Source organism: Lolium rigidum, chromosome 6 (assembly GCF_022539505.1).
Source record: "Lolium rigidum isolate FL_2022 chromosome 6, APGP_CSIRO_Lrig_0.1, whole genome shotgun sequence".
Lineage (NCBI taxonomy): Eukaryota > Viridiplantae > Streptophyta > Magnoliopsida > Poales > Poaceae > Lolium > Lolium rigidum.
The window spans coordinates 256,062,231-256,085,783 of NC_061513.1; the positions used below are offsets into that span (position 1 = coordinate 256,062,231).

The 23,553-nt window shown below is 44.8% G+C and overlaps 2 protein-coding genes and 1 long non-coding RNA gene across 3 annotated transcripts; 1 reads left to right on the forward strand and 2 right to left on the reverse strand.

Annotated features, from left to right (window-relative positions):
* Positions 1–997: 997 nt before the first annotated feature.
* LOC124665792 lies at positions 998–1,944 on the reverse strand. Its single transcript, XR_006990684.1, has 2 exons — positions 1,478–1,944; positions 998–1,315 (listed from the first exon to the last, which is right to left on the reverse strand). It is a non-coding gene; the product is annotated as an uncharacterized LOC124665792 (long non-coding RNA).
* Positions 1,945–3,586: 1,642 nt separating this feature from the next.
* LOC124663984 (peptide-N4-(N-acetyl-beta-glucosaminyl)asparagine amidase A-like) lies at positions 3,587–6,300 on the forward strand. Its single transcript, XM_047201607.1, has 2 exons — positions 3,587–3,808; positions 4,209–6,300. The coding sequence occupies exons 1-2, from the start codon at positions 3,587–3,589 to the stop codon at positions 6,027–6,029; spliced, it is 2,043 nt and encodes a 680-aa protein (XP_047057563.1). The 3' UTR covers positions 6,030–6,300.
* Positions 6,301–10,017: 3,717 nt separating this feature from the next.
* On the reverse strand, positions 10,018–11,220 carry LOC124663985 (GDSL esterase/lipase At1g33811-like). The gene has a single exon (XM_047201608.1). The coding sequence runs from the start codon at positions 11,218–11,220 to the stop codon at positions 10,018–10,020; it is 1,203 nt and encodes a 400-aa protein (XP_047057564.1).
* Between the last annotated feature and the right edge of the window lie 12,333 nt (positions 11,221–23,553).

Here is a 23,553-nt window from a genome sequence, read left to right on the forward strand (position 1 = left end):
CTGACTAGTGGGGCCAACTGGTTAGTGTCACCCACACACTTCTTCTTTCTCGTGTCCCTTTCTTCTGAGGATAGGAACGTCAGGGAAGAAGGCTAGGGGCGACCCCGCCTCCGATTCCCCTGATCCACAACACACACCGCTCCACCTCCTCTCTCTACGTGCTACCCCACAACCCTCCTCGCTTCACTGGCGACTGGCAACGCCCCTCTAAAAGTGCATGTCCCTCTTAAGTGGGTTTTGGTATTGATGATGCTGTTTTTGTTTATCCAATTATTTTCTGAAGAATTGTAGGTCTTAATTTAGTATGGCATATGAAGGAATGTTAGTCCCAAAAAGATTAAAGAGCTTTCTTGATGTCCTGCATTTTTTCGCTCCAATATTATTTTAATAAAGTCATATTACTGTGAAGAGGTAGTTGGGCAATCTATTTCTTATTGGAAGAAGCTGGCCGTATCTATTTATTTGAATCTGGACTAATCATTTTTATTCAAAGAAATATGAAGAAACATCAGAAAGAAAGGGAGCTGGTTATGATGATCAAATGAAGATGTGTTGATATCAATGGGAGCTGGCCTAATTAAGCTGGCCGTGATGTGCAAGAGGAGCAAAGAAAAATAAGAAGTGCAAGGCAGCTTGGGCAGCTGGTTATGCCCGTGGTGCACTGCCCGTACTTGATTCTTGATGAACGAAGAATGGGCAACTAGCTGGGCTGGCCGGCCCGGTGGCCGGTGGTACCGCAGAGCTACCGGCCGGCTACAGCATAAACGCGATCAGAAGTGAAACTCTTTAATCGTCTCCTGGAAGCTTGAAAAATTACATAACATGACTTGCACCTGAAAAAAGCAACACATGGTGAACAGACTGTAAGAGAAAATCGCATGTAAAAATGCAGGGAATGCCAAGAGCATAGAAAGAGAGATATAAATGATCACATGCTTGAGCCTTTCTTACAGTGGCGGAGGCGGGAATAAATTTGAGGTGTGGCGGAGTTGACAAATGAGAAAATGCAAGACTCTACTAGATAAATATTACTTTGTATTCAACATGTACAATCTAATTTTAAAATCTTAAAATAGAGTATTGCACTGAAAATACCGCACTAAATGAACATGAGTTGAATAAACCTTCAACATGCCATCGGTACCGGTAGTAGCGCCGCGAACTCAATGAGATCATGTTCCTCTTGACCAGATATCAGATCATGAACACGATTTTCCTCTTCATTCCCTATCTCTTCCACACATGCTGGAACCTCAAATCTGCACAATCTTTGTCATGGGGCTCTTCTTGTCCAGCAAGGACACAAGATCCTGAGCTGTGTTCGAGTTGGTAGCAAGTAGCAACAAAAATCAAGAGAGCCAAGAGAAAACTAATCAATAATCATTGAACAATGGTAGAGCACTATAAACAACCACAGACTGCCGATCGGTTTTAGAATTTGAAGTGCAGTTTCAGTTTCAAAATCATATACTTGTACCTTGCATCAGGTACTTGATTCTCTTCTTCGGCACCATATCCTTCCTGCCGCTCGCGGCCTTGCCGGTCGACAATCGCGGCCTCCTCTCGTCGGCCGGCGGCCGTGGTTCTGTGTTTGCTGTCTGCTGCTGCGCCGTGCCATGGCGACTTGGCGAGAGTTTCCAGGATCTCAGAAAGCCGGCAGGATCGTGTGTTGATTGGCTCATTCACGTAAACTGCAGGCAAAGTCGTGAGCCCATGCGCATCAACGATCAGGCCCAAGGGTACCAGGCCCACCACGGGACTAACTCACCTACCGATTCGGCATCCCTGTCTTCGATGATTCCATCTTTCCATCGTCAGTAGAACTACAGCGATGTTTATCGACAGGCGGCAGAACACAACCTCAAACACATATAGCTATACCTAGTATTAGCACTAAATTTTAGATATGGCGGTGGCCAAACCTTGCCATATAGCTAGCTCCGCCCCTGCTTTCTTAAACACTGACTTGAAGAGCCAGTTATATGCACATATGTTTTGGCAAGGCAGAGCTTCAGGCCTAACTACTCGTCACAAAATCCTTGATATATCAGGAAATCTTCATCTTACATTAACTAAACCATGATGTAAAACTAAAGGTCGCGTTCAATATGTTTAACTATGAAAATATCAAAAGCACGTTCATATTAAACTAATTTCTGATACCTGACGACAAAAACTGCAAAAACTGGATAGCATAGTCAACCTGTCTTCCGTGTGCGATTGGTGGATTTTTTGAAATGAGGACAAAAGCTTTGCCGCATTCAATTAATGAAAAGAGTGTTTGGATAACATAGTCCGTACAAGTCAAGAAATACAAAGTCTCACTCTTCCGGCATGATTTCACCTAAACTTTTCACGCACGCGTACACCCAGACAAGCAGGCTTCTTTCTTAATCTTATCGAACAAAACTAACGGAGAAACTTGTCATTGCAGAAGACCCGCGTGTATTACGCTCGTTCCAAAGTTCCCAAGTAACAAGAAGCGTGAGGGAGGCGATGGCCTTTCGGTTTGGCGTGGAACCGCTTGTCATGGTACTCCACCAGTGCTTGATCTAGTGGCCCGTCCAACGGGTTGATTGAGTGTCGGGGATGCCCAACCACGCTCGTATGTAAGTCCAAAAACACACCATTTACCGGCATGCGACAAAATAGGTGACACAATATTTCTGTTGTTTGCTTGCATAGGGGCCGGGCACAAACCAATATTGGGCCATCCACATTTTTGGAGACAGGCAGCGGTCCAAATCCGGTTTTGAGTTAGAAGCCAAGCAAAGACATTCGATTGGCTTCCGCCCCCAAGCTAAGGCGCCGCCCAAAATGGTGTGTTGCACCCATTGCCAAGGATGATGGATGTGGCGATGTACAAGATGTTCATGTCCTCCTCGGTGCATGGATTAGTGGTGCCCCTCCAAATTTCGGTCTTGTCTGTCCACTCAAGGCAAGGCCAACTAAGACGAAGGGCCGTGGCAAATTTGTCCAAATTCAAGACCCAAAGGCCACCAAGTTTCTTGGGGCGGAAAACCGTCGCCCAATTAACTTTACATTTTGCGCCTGTGGTAGGGTCCGGAGCCGACCAAAGGAAGGCCATCTCAATCTTGTTGATGAACTTGAGCGTCGCTGGAGCCACAACAAGAGGGGTTAGATAGTATGTGGCCTGCATTGAGATGACCGATCTCACAAGGGCAGTGCGGCCGGCCGTGATCACTTGGTTGCCATTCCATGTAGGTAGCTTTCTCGCACATTTATCTTCAAGAGGTTGGAAATCCACCAGCTTTAGTTGCCAAATCTAAAGTGCCCAAGGTACTTCAAGGGGAAGGTGGATATCGTAGCTGGGATGCCATGAAGGATGTCGTCAAGGTTTAAACCGCTACAACGAATGGTGACCAGGGTGCTCTTTTGGAAATTAGTGCGAAGGTCGGTAACATCACCAAAGCTCGCAAGGATCTTCCCCAAGTCGCGGATATCATCTTTTATAGGGGCAACAAACACGCCGCATCATCTGCATAAAGAGAGGCTCCAAGGATGGAGACACGCCCTCGGAGTTCATGGAGCAAGCCATGCATCAATAATTTGTCTGAGCGGGTCAATGGCGAGGGCGAAAAGAAGGAGAGACGAAGGGCCCCCCACCGCAGGGAGATGGAGCCTCCATCGTCAACGCCAAGACGCGCTCGCTGCTGGCAGCTCGCCACCGAGCCAGACGCTGACGTACCGCACCGCCGGAGGAGCACAACGCCACCACGCGAGGGAGGGAGCCCCACCGCCACCATCAGCGCCAAGGCTTTGCCCGACAGATCCTCCGGCGGTGGCGGTAGGCGACGTGGGGTTTAGGAGCTGGAAGATCTTTGTTTCTTTTTTTGGAACCGAGGTTGTGTTTATACAAGGTCAAACCAAATCGTGTACTTTACTTTGACAACAGAGTTTCCAGATCCACAAACCAAATCGCGTAATTTGACAACAGAGCTTCCAGATCCACACGGAGTAGGTTCAGGTTTTCCGGAATCTGACACGTGCGCACAAGAAAATCTAGTGTTAAACCACAACTTAATCAAACATCGGGATCATCACATAACCCTTTGGCCGGGGCCACCTGCCAGCGGGACTGTACAACATAAATTACGCCAACGGAACCCACCAAACATCCTAGATTACGGCGTAACAACAACAAACTCCATTATTATACGACCTGTCACCTCGTTTAAACCCGCCAGGTCACTTCAGCTTCTGCTCCACTCCGCCGTCCCCCATCTCGTGCTCCCCGCTCTCCAGCAATGGCGTCGCCAACCGCCGCCGCCGCCCACTTCCTCCTCCTCGCGCTCCTATTCCTCCCGTTTGCCGCGGCCGGCGCGCCGCACAGGCACCGCATCCCGTCCCGGCACCTCGCTTCGCTCAACTCGTCGGCGCCACCAACCACCTTCTTCGAGGTGGACCGCCCGATCCGCCCGCCGCTCGGCAGCGCCGGGCCCTGCTCGACCCTGCTCCTCTCCCACTCCTTCGGCGCCACCTACGGCCGCCCCCCGGTCACCGCCGCCTACGCGCCGCCCGAGTGCCTCGCGGCCGCGCGCGGGTCGCTCGCGCTCGCGGTGCTCGAGTGGACCGCCGACTGCCGCGGCCGCCAGTTCGACCGCATCTTCGGCGTCTGGCTCTCCGGCGCCGAGCTCCTCCGCAGCTGCACGGCCGAGCCGCGCGCCACCGGCATCGTCTGGTCCGTGTCCCGCGACGTCACCAGGTACGCGGCCCTCCTCGCGGACCCCGGCGAGGTCGCCGTGTACCTCGGCAATCTCGTCGACCAGACCTACACCGGCGTCTACCACGTCAACCTCACGCTGCATCTCTACTTCCACCCCGCGCCGCCGCCGCTGACGCAGCAGGCCGATCTGATCGTGCCCATCTCCAGAAGCTTGCCTCTCAACGACGGGCAGTGGTTCGCCATCCAGAATTCCACCGACGTGCAGTCCAAGAGCCTTGCAATTCCGTCGAACACCTACAGGGCGGTCCTTGAAGTGTTCGTTTCCTTCCACGGCAGTGACGAGTTCTGGTACACGAACCCTCCCAACGAGTACATTGAGGCCAACAACTTGACCAGTCTTCCCGGCAATGGTGCCTTCCGTGAGGTCGTTGTTAAGGTCGACGAAGACGTTGTCGGCGCTGTTTGGCCCTTCACTGTTATCTACACAGGTGGTATCAACCCGCTGCTCTGGCGGCCAATCACCGGCATTGGCTCATTCAACCTGCCGACCTATGATATTGACATCACTCCATTCTTGGGCAAGCTCCTGGACGGCAAAGAGCACAAATTTGGGTTTGGTGTGACCAATGCATTGGATGTGTGGTACGTCGATGCCAATTTGCATCTGTGGTTGGATCCCAAGAGCAAGAAGACAGTCGCGAGCTTGGTGAGCTACGATGCGCCCCCATTGGTGCTGGACGTGAAATCTGGATTCAGCGGGCTGGATGGCAAGTTTGTCACACATGCAAGCCGGCATGTCTCTGCAACCGGACGGGTGAAATCATCGCACGGGGAGGTGACCACGACTTTCAACCAGAGATTCAGCTATGCTAACAGCAATGTGTTTACAACGAATGGCACGGTGCAAGTTGTGAACCAGACAATCGATGCAAAATCTGGCACCTTTGTCAAGGATGCTTCTGCTGTTCTTCTCTCCGAGGAAGTTCACAAGCTGTTTCCGCTATATATCTATACTGGAACCTCGGATCAGGTGGGCGATGAGTACACATTGGTTTCAGTTGTCAAACTGGGTGTCAACGATAAGGTGGTCTCAGGTGGTAAGTTGGGGTTCTCGTACCACTCCCTACGGAATTCACAGTCAGCACGCGGCACTATGAGGGTGAAGAAGAATTTGGTGGTTGGGGGGTTGGGGAAGACCCATCAGGTGTACAAATATATGGGTACTGATGGATGCTACTTCAGGGATGTGAGCAGCAGCAATTACACTATAACTGCTGACAAATCTGGCGATACTTGCTCAAAGAGATCTCCATCTAGTGGTGTCAAAGTCTCCCTCCAGTAAAGATCAACCAGCAAGAAGAAAGTTGCTTAAATTGTAACTGGAAAGGTAGGCAACTCAGAGTTACATGTCGTTCAGTTTACTTTGTCTCTTCAATTGAGATTAGTTAGGTTGGATCATCTTTCCTGTGATAGGTAAGAAACTTGGAACTTTCTTCACAAACACTCCAATTGTAATATAGTCGTCCTGAGAATAAATTATCTTCTACACTGTGTAATGTAACTGGTCCTTTTATTTTGCAAAATATAATATTCAAAGTAGGTGCGTTTTAGAATAGGTGCTGTCAGATATTTTTAAACTTAATTTGCAAAGAAGTGTAGACATTGGTTATCTTTTTTCCTAGACATCCCTTGAACCATTCAACGTCCAACTCAAAATTTAGTGGTGCAGATTATGCATATGATGTACCCTGAGGTTACAGACATTGCATAGACATTTCTTTCTAAACTTCATATCCAAGTATGTAGACATTGGTCATTGGCTAACTTAAAATATGATGGTGCAGATTATGCATATCATGTACTATGAGGTTACTGAATCAGTCTTTTGTGTTTTCTCGAAATAGGTTGCTGAATCAAGATCTTCCATGGGGTTGTTGGCGTAGGGTTGATTTTTTATCTTTATTTTACAGATATAAGTTGTCACAGAATGCGAATTTGGTGTGTTTGGTTCTCTGCTTCCCTGCCCATATTATGAACCATTCTGTCGAAAAGCAGGTCTTTTTTTTTCCTGTCCAGAAACTTGTTCCACAAAAAGAAACGCAGAATCCAAAATGTCTCAAAAATATTGAATCAGAAGGAGTCCAAGTGGATCCATAGCCTCATTCTTAATTGGAATCATGTCACCTGCATCAAAATATCGGCAGCTGCATCACACATTGTGTAAACCCGAAGATGCTCCCAGACTTCCAGTTCCATTCCACCACCCACTCCAGCTCCTGCCTACTCTTCCTCATCACGGTACCCCTTGCTTCCACGGTCAAATTTTGCAACATGTGACATTGATATCACGCCATTACCAGAAAGCTCTTTGATGGCAACTTGGCAAGGAGCATGATTTTGGGTTTGGTGTGTTGATTGTAATGAGTTTATTGATGCCAATTTGCATCTTGGTTAAATCCTAAAGAGACTTTTGAGGTCATGTCATCTTCTTTTCAACTGTCTATTACCGTATCATAGAATTAGAATAACATAGCTATGCATGTGCAAATTGTATTGAAAGAAAAGTTAATGTTAAATAGTTCTCGTACACACTTTGAACATCTTTTAAATAAATGAAAGGGCTGTGTGCATCGATTGATGCAGAGGCCGGGGCTATGCTTCCATATCGAAAAAAAAAAGTTCTCGTACACAATTTTGCATTAATTAGATTCTACAAATTCATAAATATAATAAGAATATGATACAACTCCATGATACCATGCATTACAGAGATAAATTATCATACATAAGTATCGTATGCATGAAAAATTTGCTATCCCATTGCCCTTAAGGCAGCTCCTTCTCTGCATGTGCAGATCACCAACAACCACCGCTGTGCCACGAAATAAGGGGGGCTGGAAACCTTCATACCTTATTCCGAACAAGCTCCATCATCGGAAAATCCGTCTTATGAGCCTATGAACTCGTTTGTAGGAAACGGCAGAACCTTTTCCAAGTGTTGTTCATCAGCTGGGGAGCCCCCACATGTCCTTCAGACTCCATCCACCGTCTGCATCTGACCAGGTCAAAGAAGAGCATGGGGTCTGCTTGAAGATGTGCACTTGCCATGCACCAATTTAGTCATCATCCTACTCAGGTTGATGTCGTTGTAGCTTGGCGCACTGCATCCTAAATGGATCCCTCGGACCCTAGGATCGCGCCAAAGTGCATGATGTTCAATATCTAGAAAACCTAGCCTCACTGTCAAAAGCTATTGGGTTGGGAGCACATGATACTGACTTCTCGACTCCTTCGTGAGAAGCCTTGCCGAGATGGTGGAGTGTGGGATCCATATTCGGCGGAGCGATGCTACAACCTCCATCAAAATACCGTCCGCCACTAAAAGTAAGCCCTAAGGTGGACCCACAGTGACTAGGGTTTGGGGAGTTGGGATGTGCATGTAAGAGCATACCCACTCAGCCTCCCTATATAAGGAGGGGACACCGGCGGCGGACATAGACACACAAGTGGCCGTGACGGTTTTGTGGGATCCTGTCGCCTTTCCCTTTGTCCCCAAGGCACCGAGATAAGACTAGATCGCTCCCACCAGTATGTGTAGATACAGGCAGAGACTAATGAGAGAGCGTGTTCCGTTCTGTCTAGCTTCAGTCAGAGTTCGCTGCAACCCGACACCCGACAGAACAAGGAGATGGAGCCGTATCTGTCCGTGGACACGCGGTACAAGGACGATTATGACTATAATTTTCTTTCTTATACCAGTCTTATTTCAGTCAATTTCATATTTCTATAGTGCAGTTAGTTGATCTTTTTGATAGTTAAATTTTTCTCTTTAGTCGAACTTTAATCTACACCAATTGCACATTTTAAAATGTATGCAACCAATGTATTTCAATTTTGCAACTACTTATTTTTACATTTACTTGGCTTTATTGTTTTGAAAAAAATCGGTTGCACCTTAAATACATAATTTTTGCAATTTTAAATTACCAACTAGTGTTCATGTAACGTGGAATGTTTATTTAAATGCACAAATTATGTTTTGGACCATTAAAATAAGTTTTGATAATTTATTTTGGTTTGTACCTTTGTTTGATTGGATGATCTTTTATATACACTAGTCACACATTTTTCAAATGTTGGAACTTGTTTTATTGTAACATGCAAGTTTTCTTTTTTTAAAAAATTATTTTTTCTTGCATTTTACTTTACGTCTTGTTTATTTTGGTTGAGTGAAACGGTGCATTCTTAATTTTCTAATGATCTTTTTGTGCTAATGGATTTTTTCTGTGTTTATAGTTACCACAATCTAATTATTAAAACACACTCCCTCCATTCACAATTGCCATGTGGTGTGTGGTCTGAGTTTAGCTTTTCTTCCAAGAACTGGCAACTATCGTTGCCCATTTTTCCATTAAGATTAAGAAAGGGTTTTATAAGATTTTACTCACGGACTCGCCGCCCACTCCAGTTGATGACCCGTTGGTTGCCTTGCCATATCCGATAGCTCTAACCAACTGATTACCAGCGCTACCATTTGACTTATGGATGATTCCTTGCGATCGAAAGTTTGAGCAATTCCCTCCATCCACAAGCACCTCATCCCTGCTATAGCCATCGTCATGGCTGCTTTCCTTCTCTTCTTAGGTTGGCTGTTTGGATCGAACACCACCGGTGCCTTGGTGTCTGATGCTGCATTAGCACCATATCCGCTGCCCCTCTTGCCTGGGATAGAAGGGAGCAAAATTCTCTGGAGAAAGGGCACTTATTGTCTTAGAGATATTGTCCTCCTTTTTATCACAGAAAGCACAGTAATCCTGCGGCTTCAAACCCCTTATCTGAAGTCTGTCCGTGGTCCAACAACGATTCCGTAGTGCAAACCAACATAAAACTTTTTTAGTTGAGCGGCGCCCAGTATTTTCAGAGCGCTCTCGCATAATCAGCTTCTACGGTTTCGAGGAAGAAAACTTTATAGGTTGTGGCTGTCGCTGATGAATATTTTACGTTTGAAGTCAGCCGCCAAGTGAATTTATCTTCAGCAGTGTTCAACAGCAGCCGATTCTGCACTGATATCCATAGATTGATGAATTCAGAGATGGCCAGCAGGTTTGGAGTTCATACCGTTGTTGGCGCCGACGTGGACAGCACTGTGGCGTCGTCGGATATGCATGGCAGAATGATAGGCATGCTCTAGCTATGACTAGGAGATACCGTACAAATTACATTTCTCAATTAATCCCAACTGCAAAACAATTCTTCAAATTTATTTGAATCAACACGATGGAGAGAATCAAACGGCTAGAAGGAGATGCGATTGGCTGGATCGACACTGATCATATGGCGGCGAGGCGGCTGACGTTGATGGGGTACGCGTCGGCGGTGGAGGAGGAGTTGAAGACCTTGGCGGCGATGATCCTGTTGGCCGCCTCCGTGGGGTGGAACGCGTCCCAGAAAATGTACTTGCTCCGGTCGTCGCAGGGCGTCTGCATGGGCAGGCAAGTGATCTGGCCGTTGTTGCGCCCCACGCCGCAGCACCCGCGGTCCAGCACCGTGAACCCGTACGCCGCCGCGTTGGCCGCTAGGTCCTTGCCACTGTTGACGGCGTTGAGGAAGACGAGCCTGGCTCCCGGCGTCTGGCTCCCACCGTTGAGGCGTTTCACCATGGCCAGCAGCCCTTTATTGTAGATGGCGATGGCGCTGTTGATCTCCTCGTTGCAGCCGCCGTTCCTCTTGCCTGCGTTTCCTCCCCCGCCGCCACCGACAGAGATGCTGATGCCAGGGACGGCAATGCCGATGCCGGCGGCGGGAGGAGGGTTGTCGTTGACCCTGGCGAGCTCGTAGGGGATGCACCCGATCTGGCCGACGCCGGCGATGACGAACTTCCTTGCGCCGAGGGCGTAGAGGTCGGTGATCTGGCGTTCGTACTCGGCGAGGAGGAGCGCGGCGTAGGCGGAGGGGTCGTAGTTCCGGGCGGTGGGGTAGTAGTCGGGCATGAAGTAGTTGTTGAGGTAGTCGTTGCTGCCCATGCCGACGTAGTAGATGCACCGCCCCAGCTGCTGGCTCTTCCCCGGCTCCAGCCCCTGCACCACCGTCCTGAAGTGCTCCACCTGCTCCGACAGAGCGTAGTGCCCGCCGAGGTTGTTGCCGGTCTCGTGCCTGATGCCGGCGGCGCCCGAGGCGAAGTTGAGGCCGCGCGCGTGGTCGGCTGGCTCCGCCAGGGCGTAGGCCGGGATGAGGGGAGGGCGGAAGCCGAGGTGGTCGGCGAGCAGGTCGACCATGGTGCGGCCGTTGGTGAAGCGGCCGGGCGGGGCGGCGCCGTCCGGGAAGTCGACGCCGTAGGGGCGGTAGTTGGCCCTGGCGAGGCTGAGGATGTTGTTGTTGTTGCCGTTGTCCACCAGCGAGTCGCCGAAGATGTACATGCACGGCACCATCTGATGCTGCTGCGCCGCCTGAACTACCACTAAAGGCGCCGCCATGTGCATCGCTGCTGCAACCGCACAAGCAAGCACCCATCGATGAAGATGATCGTTCCCCATGGATCTAACTAGCATTGTTGATTGATTCTCTTCTACACGATGAACTACAACGATGCAGACATACGTATATAAAGCTAGCTAGGAATCGTATGCACGGTAGTAAAGTGAATCGATCCAGCGGTCGATGCATGGCATGGCTCGTGATCGATCGAGCGATCGACCAAGAGCTATAGCTAGCTAGCACGGCATGCATGCCGCTCGTGAATAATCCAACGTGATCTCTCACAGAAAAGATACGGCGTCCAGCAGAAAAGTTGATACAGAGGACGGAATACATGGAGAGATTGCCGGTCGGCCGGTGCTCGGTAGTGGTTAACTCGATTGGGCATGGACTCCATAAATGAGTTAGCCAGGCCGCATGAAACTATTCAAAAATTTACATGTAAATGTGTTCGCCATCGAACGCCCATGTTGATCCAGGTAATACTTAAAAGAGCTTCGTAAAAGACTCCAATTATTGATGAGAAAATTGTATGAACTAAATGATATATACCCCACACGCTTGCTACAGGGTGTTACATTTTTTTTTTTTGCGATCATGCTACAGGGTGTTACATGGAACTAGGAAAATGTAGCGCGGCGCACACAGCGCCTGTGTTGGGATAATGTAGTAGGATAATGAGATAAAAGTAGTGCCAGAGAACTTTTTTTTTTGGAGCAACCGCACCATGAGCTCTGCCTAATCATTAAGAAGAGAGAAAAAGATCAGTTTATAAGGAAAACTGACCGAAAACCGATACAAGCACGACACCGACGTGTCCGGTTTATAAGGAAATTACAAATGAAAATATGAAAGCAGGAACATTTTATTTTTTTGACAGAAATTCAGGATTTTATATTTTTATATTTTTTAAATTTAAATTAATAATTCATTCCTTCATAAAGATTACTATTACTTAACCATAAAGGTTAGCAAATTTTTAGATTTACAAATTTTCAGGTTTTAGATTTTGCAAAAAAAATAAATTTTAAATATATTCAAAATTTAAAAATAGTTAAAAATTTATTGTTTATTTATTTATTCAAGATTATAATTTACATATTTACTTTTGTTATTAAAAGAATCATGTGAAATTCAAACAATAAAAAAGTGTGGTATCGTGACCAACATGTTAATACGATTGATATGATACTAGTATCAATAACATGCGCGCGAAGCACTTGGAAGCGAGATCGGAAGGAACTCGGAAGTTAAGCGTGCTAGTGCTACAGTACTGGGAGGATGGGTGACCGAGTGGGAAATTTGATCATGAGTAAATAATTTGACTAGAGATAATTGAGTTACAGACTAAACTTGTCAAATAACTAAAATATTAAAGATTCTAAAAAATAGAAAAAAGAGGAGTGGAAAATAATTAGAAAAAATGTCACCCCAGTAGCGGGGTTCTGCGGCAGCAGCGTTTTGTAGCGTTTTCCTGCCGCGGCAGACCCTTTATCACTGAACCGGTGTTAAAGGTCCTCTTGCCCGGGTGCTCGGCAGCCGCTACGTCGTGCCCCTTTAGCACCGGTACGTAACTAAACCGGTGCTAAAGGGGAGCCTTTAGCACCGGATGTTTTGCACCGGTTGGGCAACCGGTAAAAAAAAACCTTACGAACCGGCACCGCTAATGCTCCGTTTTCCACTAGTGCAAAGGTCTGTTTGAATCAGACACTTCTTTTCTCTGCCCTTCTCCAAAATAATTTGACTAGAGATAATTGAGTTACAGACTAAACTTGTCAAATAATTAAAATATTAAAGATTCTAAAAAATAGAAAAAAGAGGAGTGGAAAATAATTAGAAAAAAATTGGATAGAAAAAAATGTCACCAGCAGCGGGGTTCTGCGGCAGCAGCGTTTTGGAGCGTTTTCCTGCCGCGGCGGATCCGTTATCACCGAACCGGTGTTAAAGGTCCTCTTGCCCGGGTGCTCGGCAGCCGCCACGTCGTGCCCCTTTAGCACCGGTTCGTAACTAAATCGGTGCTAAAGGGGAGCCTTTAGCACCGGATGTTTTGCACCGGTTGGGCAACCGGTAAAAAAGCCCCTTACGAACCGGCACCGCTAATGCTCCGTTATCCACTAGTGCAAAGGTCTGTTTGAATTAGACACTTCTTTTCTTTGCCCTTCTCCAAAATATAAATGAATAAGCAGAGGCAGCTCACGTTTGTTGTGTACAATCTGCCGTAAGGGAGATATATTAGAGAAATATTAGATTGAGATATATTTTTGCATGCTTAGAAACAACGTTTGTTTGACTCCGGCAATTCACATGATGTAGAAGATGCAACCTGCAAGAAAGGGAAAAGAAGAATAACCATATGCATAATTTTCCAAGAATAGACAAGAATTCAGTTCCACTCTAATTTTTTTGAACATGGAAATGTCCTAAAGGACCTAGTTTTCGCATTAAAGAGGCGGTGGGTATAAGATTACAGAAAGGACATCAAAGAAATCGCAGAAACGCGGTGTGGTCCTCGCAAACCGCCGCTGGCGGTCAGTCTCCAGATGCTATCGTTCTTATCACCGCCGGGGACATAACCACTTGGGGCGCCAGGAACCAACAATGCCGCACTAGGGTTGGAGTTGATCCTCTGCTGAAGGAAGAAGAAGCTCGAGACTCCATGTTGCTCGAGCAAGGCGATGCCATCAATTTGGCCTAAAATAGCAACAACCAGATGATGTCACTGCTTGGTGTTCACCGAAGGAGACACAGAAACCACGCGGGCGAGATCTCTCCACCACTCTCTGACAACATCGTCGTCCATGTTGTCCTCACCGGGCCTTCTTATCCACGGCCAGCCAAGAGAGAGAACATGGCACTGAACGGACTACCCGAGAGGTGGGTGTGCTTATTGACTTATCTACATTTAATTTATATTCTATGCAATAATTGTGTTAGTTCTAGATATCTGTGATATGGGAGGAAAACCATAATACTTATGTGGGATTATAAACACCAAATAAGATATCCCTAGTTATGCATCTATGACTAGCACATGTGATATTGATAGTCTCGGCTTCTTAACTATAGGGCAATAAGTAAAATTTATTACAAGGTTGTTGGTATCATATGAGATCAACATTGTTAGTGGAACAAGGATGATGGATAGACTAAAAATGATATATTGTGAAACACATTGTGGTGACCCGGCATACCACTGCATGGTGTAGTATGCAAGTCTGATATAACACCAATGAAACACCGTTCCACGAGTATTATATCGCTCAGAGTGGTACAACAGAAACATATGCGGGTCCAAGGCATGTCTATAGAATTACATACAGACTCTGTTACATAAGATCAGCACAGCCTCCTACTTTACAATGAGGTAAATCTGCAAATAAACTCCAGAAGAACGACTCGTAGTCTAGTCTTATCACGGACTCTATTTGTAGAGTATTTAACTAGCTACAGAGGCTATGAATAGATTCTAGCTAAATAGGAGCTAGGTTTAGGAAGCTAGTTCCCCTCTATGGCTAAACTAGGTTTTCCTTGTTGGATGTGGTATCTGACTCCTCTGACAGGGTCCTGTCTCGTGAAGTAGTTGTTGACTCCTCGGCCTTCGAGTTGCACTGTAGATCCTCCTTCGATGCCTCCATATCTAAGCAGGGGATTTAAGAGTGGGATGAGTACGAGCGTACTCAACAAGTTCATTATAGGAAAGAGGTGTTTAATGCACTAGCTACGGCATTAGACCAGAAAGTCTAATACCAATGCAGGTTTTCATAATCATTTCTTCAAAAGGTTGCTTTTATTCGGAAGAACTATGTCCGTCAGCCTTCACCGGTTTACTAGAACTTCATGGAGCTCCTTTCCGGCAGCGTTCGCAGTTCCATATCCCGGAACAGGGAGTGACAGGTCACGATTCATTACACTCTGCAGAGGTGTGTTGCTTTACCCATAAGAGATCTTAACCTTGGTGCCAACCAGGTGTACATTCCTGTCCACACTTCCTTTGGTGTGAGGCCCGGTATAAGGTCTAGCCAATCATATTCCTCCGCTACCTCGCACACCCACCCTTTGTTGCATACCCCGACCCTGGGTCCTCGTCGCTCCCATTATTCCCATAGATTTCAGGGTGGACCCCGACCACGACGACAGTTTGGGACTCGTTAACCAAACTCCTTCGCCGGTAGCTGCAACCCATCATAGACCACTTACCGTGGGGAATTAGAATGGGATCCCCACCCCACCGCTTGCCCAACCTGGGTCAAGTGTCTACGGTAAAGCACATCCGTTGATGTACGAGAGGTGGAAACACTTTTGACTACTCCGTCCCGCTCCGGATCTTATGGTTAACACGGGTATTACGGCACAAGAATCACTGGGGATATTTGTTGTTTAATCCTAGATGGATAGTAACCCTTGCAATGGAACCTCCACCATATCAACACAATCCATGGTTCCATTGCCCACCACATAGTCATATTCATAGTTATGAAAGTAGTGGTTTTGGTTTTTATGCAATAGTGATAACCATAATACTTTGCAAGTAAATTGATAGAAATACTCAAATGACATGAGCAAGTGATGAACTTGCCTTTCTTGACTGCAAGATTATGCAGGCAAGGTCTTCGGTGCGCAATAAATCCAAATTCTGAAATAGCATCATCGTCCGGTAAGGGCGATATTTAAAAGATTGGCAAGGATGCAATAATGCATAAGTATGAGATGCAATCGCTCTAAGCGTGACCTAACCCCGATGATTTAGGATTAGTGAGTTGTAATGATTAGTTTCGGGTGTGTTGCACTTTTAGAGGGATTCACAAACAAGGTTCTTATTAAGGTTTGCTTACTTGGTATCATGTACAAGTTATATGATAAAGCATAGTAATCAATTGAACACACAAGGAATGATAATTAGCATTATGTTAACATGTAAAGAACAATTGTTAGTTTTGGTACTATAGGAGATGGTTAATGATTACTTGTTGTTTCCTGTAAAAGAATAACTTTTAAAGAAAGCTTCTTAATGATAAATAAGTACTTCCAAACAACGCTTTTGGTTTCTAGAGTTTTTGTTGGAGTTAGTTGATTTACTAAGTAGAGATTAGTTAGTTTCTAAGTAAGATGAGTTCATATTTATTAAGTACTGTCATGATTTAGCTAAACATGTATAACATAGTAAATTACTACACATGGTTATTACTAGGGTTGATCATAGGGTCATGACATGGGTATAATATGTTAGGATTTATTTTTGACTTATATTATCAATTCTAACAGAGAAATTCATATCTTAGACAATTATAGGAGAGAATATAGAACTGCTTGCCTCTGTTAGAGATTGTCCTGCTTGACATACCCAGTATATCAACAGGATCCAAATAGACCCATAATCCTCGGCATGGATGGAAACTGACAGCTACTTATCATCTCGCTCTCTGCGCAATATATACGCTAGCTTGTACTTATGCAAGTACGATGGTATTCAGAGGTAACTATCTCTGGTGTTACTCTTCTTTCGTGCTCTCACCTCGACTCTCTCTTCTTCTCTCGGTTAAACGTTGTGACATATGTGTGAAGTGGCTAGCAGCAGCTATTTATAAGGAATAGCACAGGCTATGTACAGCTAAATATCTAAACCTTCGATCCTAAGTAAACTAGTTGGGGGCAGGTACGTGCTCCAACAGTATTTGCTTTCTCTGCCTAGATGACACGAAAGAGCTGACTCTTTCATTCCCTGAGCTTAAACAGCTCCACGCAAGGCATGGCCGACTACTGCCGACATGTCTCAACACCTCTAGTATGCTGGCACGTTGTCTCTTTCTAAACAAGATTGTTTTACGTGTATAGTGCATGATTTCTGTGCATACGTGCATGTATGAGGCAGCTAGCTTAGCTACAACAATTTTGAATCCATGGATGCTACTAAATAGTTTTATTTATCTTGGTTGATATATGCACTAGTACCACTAGTGGACACACTCGAACAAGTTAAGTTCTAAGTTCACAATTATGGATTAAGTATTTTTTTAAAGGATTAATAGTTAAGATAATTATTATTCAGGGTTTAAATTCCTCTAATAATGATTTAATAAGGTAATAAATAAATAAAATTAGTTTTAATGTTTTCTTTATTTACTTAATGGTTTTTATTAAATTTAGAAATTTTTCACTATTTATTGAATTTTAATTGAATTTAGAATTAAAAGAAAAGGCTTAATTAATAATGGTTAAACAATTAAATTTTTACTAAAAACAAAAATTTCATATTATATTTTTATTGAATAGATTTTATTTTTAGGAGCATTTTGATATCTCATTTGTATTTTTCTGAGTTATAATTGGATTTTCTAAATTTATTTGAAGTTGCAGATGTAACTGAATTTTGGATTTAAACTAAAAGAATCACTGGATGTACCCGGCTATTCTACACATAGACATTGACAGGTGGGCCATTGGCCACGTCAGTGCCACGGTGGCTACGAGGTGGAGTACTGTGGCCGGCCGGCGGCCAGTTGCCGACGACGGCGGCGGTCCAGGGTTCCCGCGGGGTCACGCAGGTGCTCACTGGAACGAGCAGGCCGAGGTGAACACGATGGTGGCGGCGCCGCTCCCTAATGGTCGCCGGAGCGGCGGCGGCGTTTATGTCCGACGGCAGCGCACGGTGGCCAATGGTGAGAGCGAGCTACGGCGCGAGCTAGGGCTCGATAGGATGCTCAAAACACGCGCAAGATCACCTTGAAGCTACCTGTAGGGTCGTCGGCGTTGATTGGAGATGCAGACGTCGCGGCGGTCGCCATTTCTTCCGCAGTACAGCGAAAGGGAACGGCCGAATTCGCCATCCCCTGAGCTCCCCTCGACCTGTGACTTCACCAGACGAACAAGGACATCGAGGCGCTCGTCCTGAGCCCAATGGCGGCCTCTGGGTTGGTCGGAAACGGTGGGGCGAGGTGGTCTCCGGCGAGCTAGGGTTTCGGGATTGAGCGTGAACGAGACGAAGAGAGGGGAATGGAAGGGCATCTACGCCATTTATAGTGGCTCGGGCATGAGCTGGCGGTCAACGTCGGCGGCGGCGACCGCGGGACGTGGCGTCGGCGTCGCGGTGGCGAGCTCCCGCGCGTCCAGGACGAAGACGAAGACGACGACGTCTCCTTCGTCTTTATCCACGCGAAGGGGTACTCGGGCCGTGATGGGTTGTGTTGGGCCAGTGTTGATGGGCTGCTTGGTGGGTTGCCACGGCCAGGTAAGGGTCCAGGTGGTTTTCCTCCTCTTTTTCTTTTATCTGTTTTCTTTTCTCGTTTTATAATTCTGTTTTGAATTCTAATTTGAATTCCTTTCTATTTTGCGAGATCTTGCTTATTTGATTCATACAATTATTAGTACAAGGCACTGCGGATACTTTAAAGATTATTGTGGTGTATTATAAAATTCAATAGGAATACTAGAGCATTGATTTATTAATTACTATTGGGATTTGAATTAAATAACCATATATGCATTAGTTTGAATATTGCCCTTGGAAATATCCAAATTACTTTCCCAATGGTTGTTGATCTTACTTAATGATATATAGAGTTTTATTTTGTTTTATCTTGCAAGAAACAATTCCAAAGTAATGTTTATTTATGAATTTCAAATAAGAGAGTGATTTGGATGGCATAATTTCATGTGCTAAAATGTCACTAGGGACTTGATCTCTCATTTGAGATTGTTGGTCACTTACACATGAATTTATGTGAGCACTTGCTTGTTAAGGTCTTGTGAGGTTTATCTTAATTTCTATTTCAAGTTTAATACTTGTACTATTATTTTAATAACACCTTGAAATACTTAGAGTAGGTATTACTCTCATCAGGGTTTGGTCTTGGTCATAATTATAAGTGGTTGATCACCACTTATGGGTTTTAATTATAAAATGTAGCATATTCAAGCATAAGATATTATTGTGGTTGCAATTCTGGTTATAGAGATGGGATGACATCATATTGCATGTGCTAGGGTTAATCTCCCCTAACCAAGATAATATGGTTACTTTCTTAATTGCTTCTGTGCTCATTTAATTACTAAGGATTTGAGAATTGGTTTTATCTTCTACCAATTAACTACAATTATTATCCTTAATTTATCATTAAGTTAACTACATTGGTTATAGTTCTTTTTATAGTTAACTTTGGTCTTATGGATGAATGGTTGCTCACCATATTAAATATGGAGTTTTACTCTAAGGTTTTCTTAGGTTCTTTGTTTTATGAAATATAGGTATGGTAGGATTCTACTTATGATCACCAAATGGTTCACAAGTAAAAGATAAGATATAAACCTAGGGTTGCTTACTAGTTATCTTCCTATAATTTCATGTGGGAATGAAATCTACTTATTCTAGTAGGGTTTAACTTATCCTCACATACATTAAGAGCATGATCATGGTTAGACATGATCCACTTGTTCTTGGTATCTTTACCTCATGTTCTTAGGGTTTATGCTCATCACTCAATTTATAATGATCAAGGTTTGGCTTCCTAAATTATTTCTAATGGAATGGGTTCTCACTTCCATGATCAAGCATTGTCTTGATCAACTAGGATATATCACTTCTATATTACTTTCTAGGATGGTCATGGTCATGGTTGTCTCAATAGTTTTATATCCCAGGAAAATGCCTGAGATATTTACTTAAAGTTCCCTCAAGAACTGATGGTTTGACCATTTGGATATTTGAATAGATAGAACTAGGATTAGTATGGATGGTCTCTCTCATTTGGGAAGGACTTCAATGCTAACCTAATATTAGGCTCGATAGAGGTTGATGTGATCATCAAGATCTATGTTTAACATTAATGGTTATGTCTCTCTAGGGTTGTCTTGAAGATGATGATTTGAATACTTGGATGTATATCCAAGGTTTAACTCAAGTTTTGTTATTGCTTCTTTAATAATTATAATAGAACTCTCACCTCTCTAGGTTTGATGTAAAACTATTTGGAATAGGGAAGAATATATATTTCTTAAGTTGAATCTCCTTGTCTTATTTCCAAGGTTACAGTAGAATGGATATCATAGGGTTTATGATAAGTGCATGAATTAGTTTAAGACATGGAGAAGTTAAGTGAAGAATAGTTTCTCCAATTATTATTACTTGATTTCCAAATAGATTGATGTTCATAGGTTATGGCAAGGAATACCAAGTTATGATCTTTTATAAGATCAAGCAATTGATCATTGTTTAAAGTCTTGTGGTGTTAGTTCCATTTGATATAAACCCTTAGATCAAATCATCTCTATCCAAAACAAGGTTTTAAACAAAGTCACATTGAGGTTTATAGCGCTTGACTTGATGAGCTACTTCAATTCCACCAAGGTCAAGTGAAACTTCATTTACTGTGACTGTTTTACTTTAAAGCGCGAAAATTCCCCAGATTTTCTATGCATGAATGCAATGCACACATATGTTTCCTCTATTTTTGTAACCCCATTTCCTGGGATATTACACACATCGTCAATATAATTATCGATAGTTTTTCAAAGACTAAATGATGCGGCCCGACCTTCGATCTTCACCGCATCATGTGCGTACACGGCGTCCCATCAATTAAAGGTGAATTCAACCCTCTTTTTGAGTCTGTTGCTTACCCTCAAGGATGTCATACTACTTCATAATCCGCCTCATGTCCATGTTAGGGATACATCATCATGGACGGAGAGACGAGAGGGAAGCATGGAAGATCGAGGAGGGAAGGTCCAGGTCACGAAGGCATGTATGCGAAGGAAGAAGAGGAGCTGGACGCTCAAGGGTCGGCACTGCTGCTGCACTGATGCGTGTAGTTGACACGTCCGTTGGGAACCCCAAGAGGAAGGTGTGATGCGCACAGTAGCAAGTTTCCCTCAGTAAGAAACCAAGGTTTAATCGAACCAGTAGGAGTCAAGAAGCACGTTGAAGGTTGATGGCGGTGGGATGTAGTGCGGCGCAACACCGCAGATTCCGGCGCCAACGTGGAACCCGCACAACACAACCAAAGTACTTTGCCCCAACGAAACAGCTGAGGTTGTCAATCTCACCGGCTTGCCTGTAACAAAGGATTAACCGTATTGTGTGGAAGATGATTGTTTGCAGAAAATAGTAAAACAAGTATTGCAATGAGATTGTATGCGATGTAAAGAATAGGACCGGGGTCCACAGTTCACTAGAGGTATCTCTCTCATAAGATAAAAGCATGTTGGGTGAACAAATTACAGTCGGGCAATTGAGAAATAGAGAGGGCATAACAATGCACATACATGTCATTATAAATATAGTGAGATTTAATTGGGCATTACGACAAAGTACATAGACCGCCATCCAGCATGCATCTATGCCTAAAAAGTCCACGTTCAGGTTATCATCCGAACCCCTTCCAGTATTAAGGTACAAAACAACAGACAATTGCATTAAGTATGGTGCGTAATGTAATCAATAACTACATCCTCGGACATAGCATCAATGTTTTATCCCTAGTGGCAACAGCACATTGATACGTCCAAAACGTATCTACTTTCCCGAACACTTTTGCTATTGTTTTGCCTCTAATTTGTGTATTTTGGATGCAACTAACGCGGACTAACGCTGTTTTCAGCAGAACTGTTCTGTGTCTCGTTTTTGTGCAGAAATCCAACTTTCGGGAAAAACCTCGGGATTTTGACGAAAGGGCCTATTTTCCCGGAATAATGACGGAGCCGAAGGACAATTGAAGTGGAGGCTCGAGGGGCCACACCACATGGCGGCGCGGCCCGGGGGTCCCGCGCGGCCATGTGGTGTGGCCCCCTCGGCCAGCCTCCGACGCCCCCCTTCGGACTACTTATTCGCCTCGACCTAAAAACGCACGGGGAGATGTCGAAGTCGCCAGAAACCCTCCAGAACGCCGCCACATCGCGAAACTCCGTCGCGGGAGCCAGAAGTCTCCGTTCTGGCACTCCGCCGGGACGGGGAATTGGAGGAGATCATCACCGCCATCACCGCCAACGCCTCTCCATCAACCAGCAATGTTTCCCCCATCCATGTGTGAGTAATTCCCCCGCTGTAGGCCGAAGGGGATGGTAGGGATTGGATGAGATTGGTCATGTAATAGCATAAGATTGTTAGGGCATAGTGCCTAGTGTCCGTAGATGGTACTTTTATGATATTGTTGCAACTTGTTATGCTTAATGCTTGTCACTAGGGCCCGAGTGCCATGATCTCAGATCTGAACATGTTATTATTTCATCATGATATTCATTGTTTATGGTCTTACCTACAAGTTGTATAAACATGTCGCTGTCCGGAACCAATGGCCCCGAAGTGACAGAAATCGGGACAACCGGAGGGAATGGTAGCGATGTGAGGATCACATGTGTTCACGGAGTGTTAATGCTTTGCTCCGGTACTCTATTAAAAGGAGTACCTTAATATCCAGTAGTTTCCCTTGAGGCCCGGCTGCCACCGGCTGGTAGGACAAAAGATGTTGTGCAAGTTTCTCATTGCGAGCACGTACGACTATAATTGGAACACATGCCTATTGATTGATTAGTACTTGGACACCATTTTATTATTATCTGGCAAATGTCCTGCTATGATTGTTACATGAGTTTCTCTCATCCATGCAACGCCCGTCATCCGTCCCCGTGCCTACGGTATTTTAATCCTCGCTGTTTACTAAAATCACTACTGCTGTCTTTGTTACTCGCTTCGGTTATTTCACTACTCGCTATCGCTACAAAACTGTTACTATCGATAAACTCTTGCGAGCAAGTCCGTTTCCAGGTGCAGCTGAATTGACAACTCCGCCGTTAAGGCTTTCAAGTGTTCTTTGCATCCCCTTGTGTCGAATCAATAAATTGGGTAATACTTCCCTCGAAGACTCGTTGCGATCCCCTATACTTGTGGGTCATCAAGACTATTTTCTCGGCGCCGTTGCCGGGAGCATAGCTTTATTTGGAAGTTCACTTGGATTGATATTGTTCGCTGCAAATTCTCCATCATGGGTAAAACTCGCGATACTAAGGTCGCCATATTACCATCCACTACAAGAAAAGGTACAACTCTGAGTACCTCTGCTGCTCTTGATTCACCATCTGTGATTGATAAACTTGTTTCACCACCACATGCTTCAAATGCTGGTATTTCTGCTGAATCTGAAAACTCTCATAATACTTATAATATGTCTGCTGTGCTTGATGATAGTGGTTCATTGGGAACTTTTCTAGATGCTAAAATTGTTAGGTCTAGACAAATTGAAAATGCTGAAACTCCTGATGTTACTACACCTGTTAATTCACCCGAACTTGAATACTCTAGTGATGATCTTGATGAAGATTATGTGGAACTTGATGATGATTTTATTGAAAAATGCCATGCTACTACTGATGCAAGAAAGATTAAAAAGTTGCTTGCGAACATA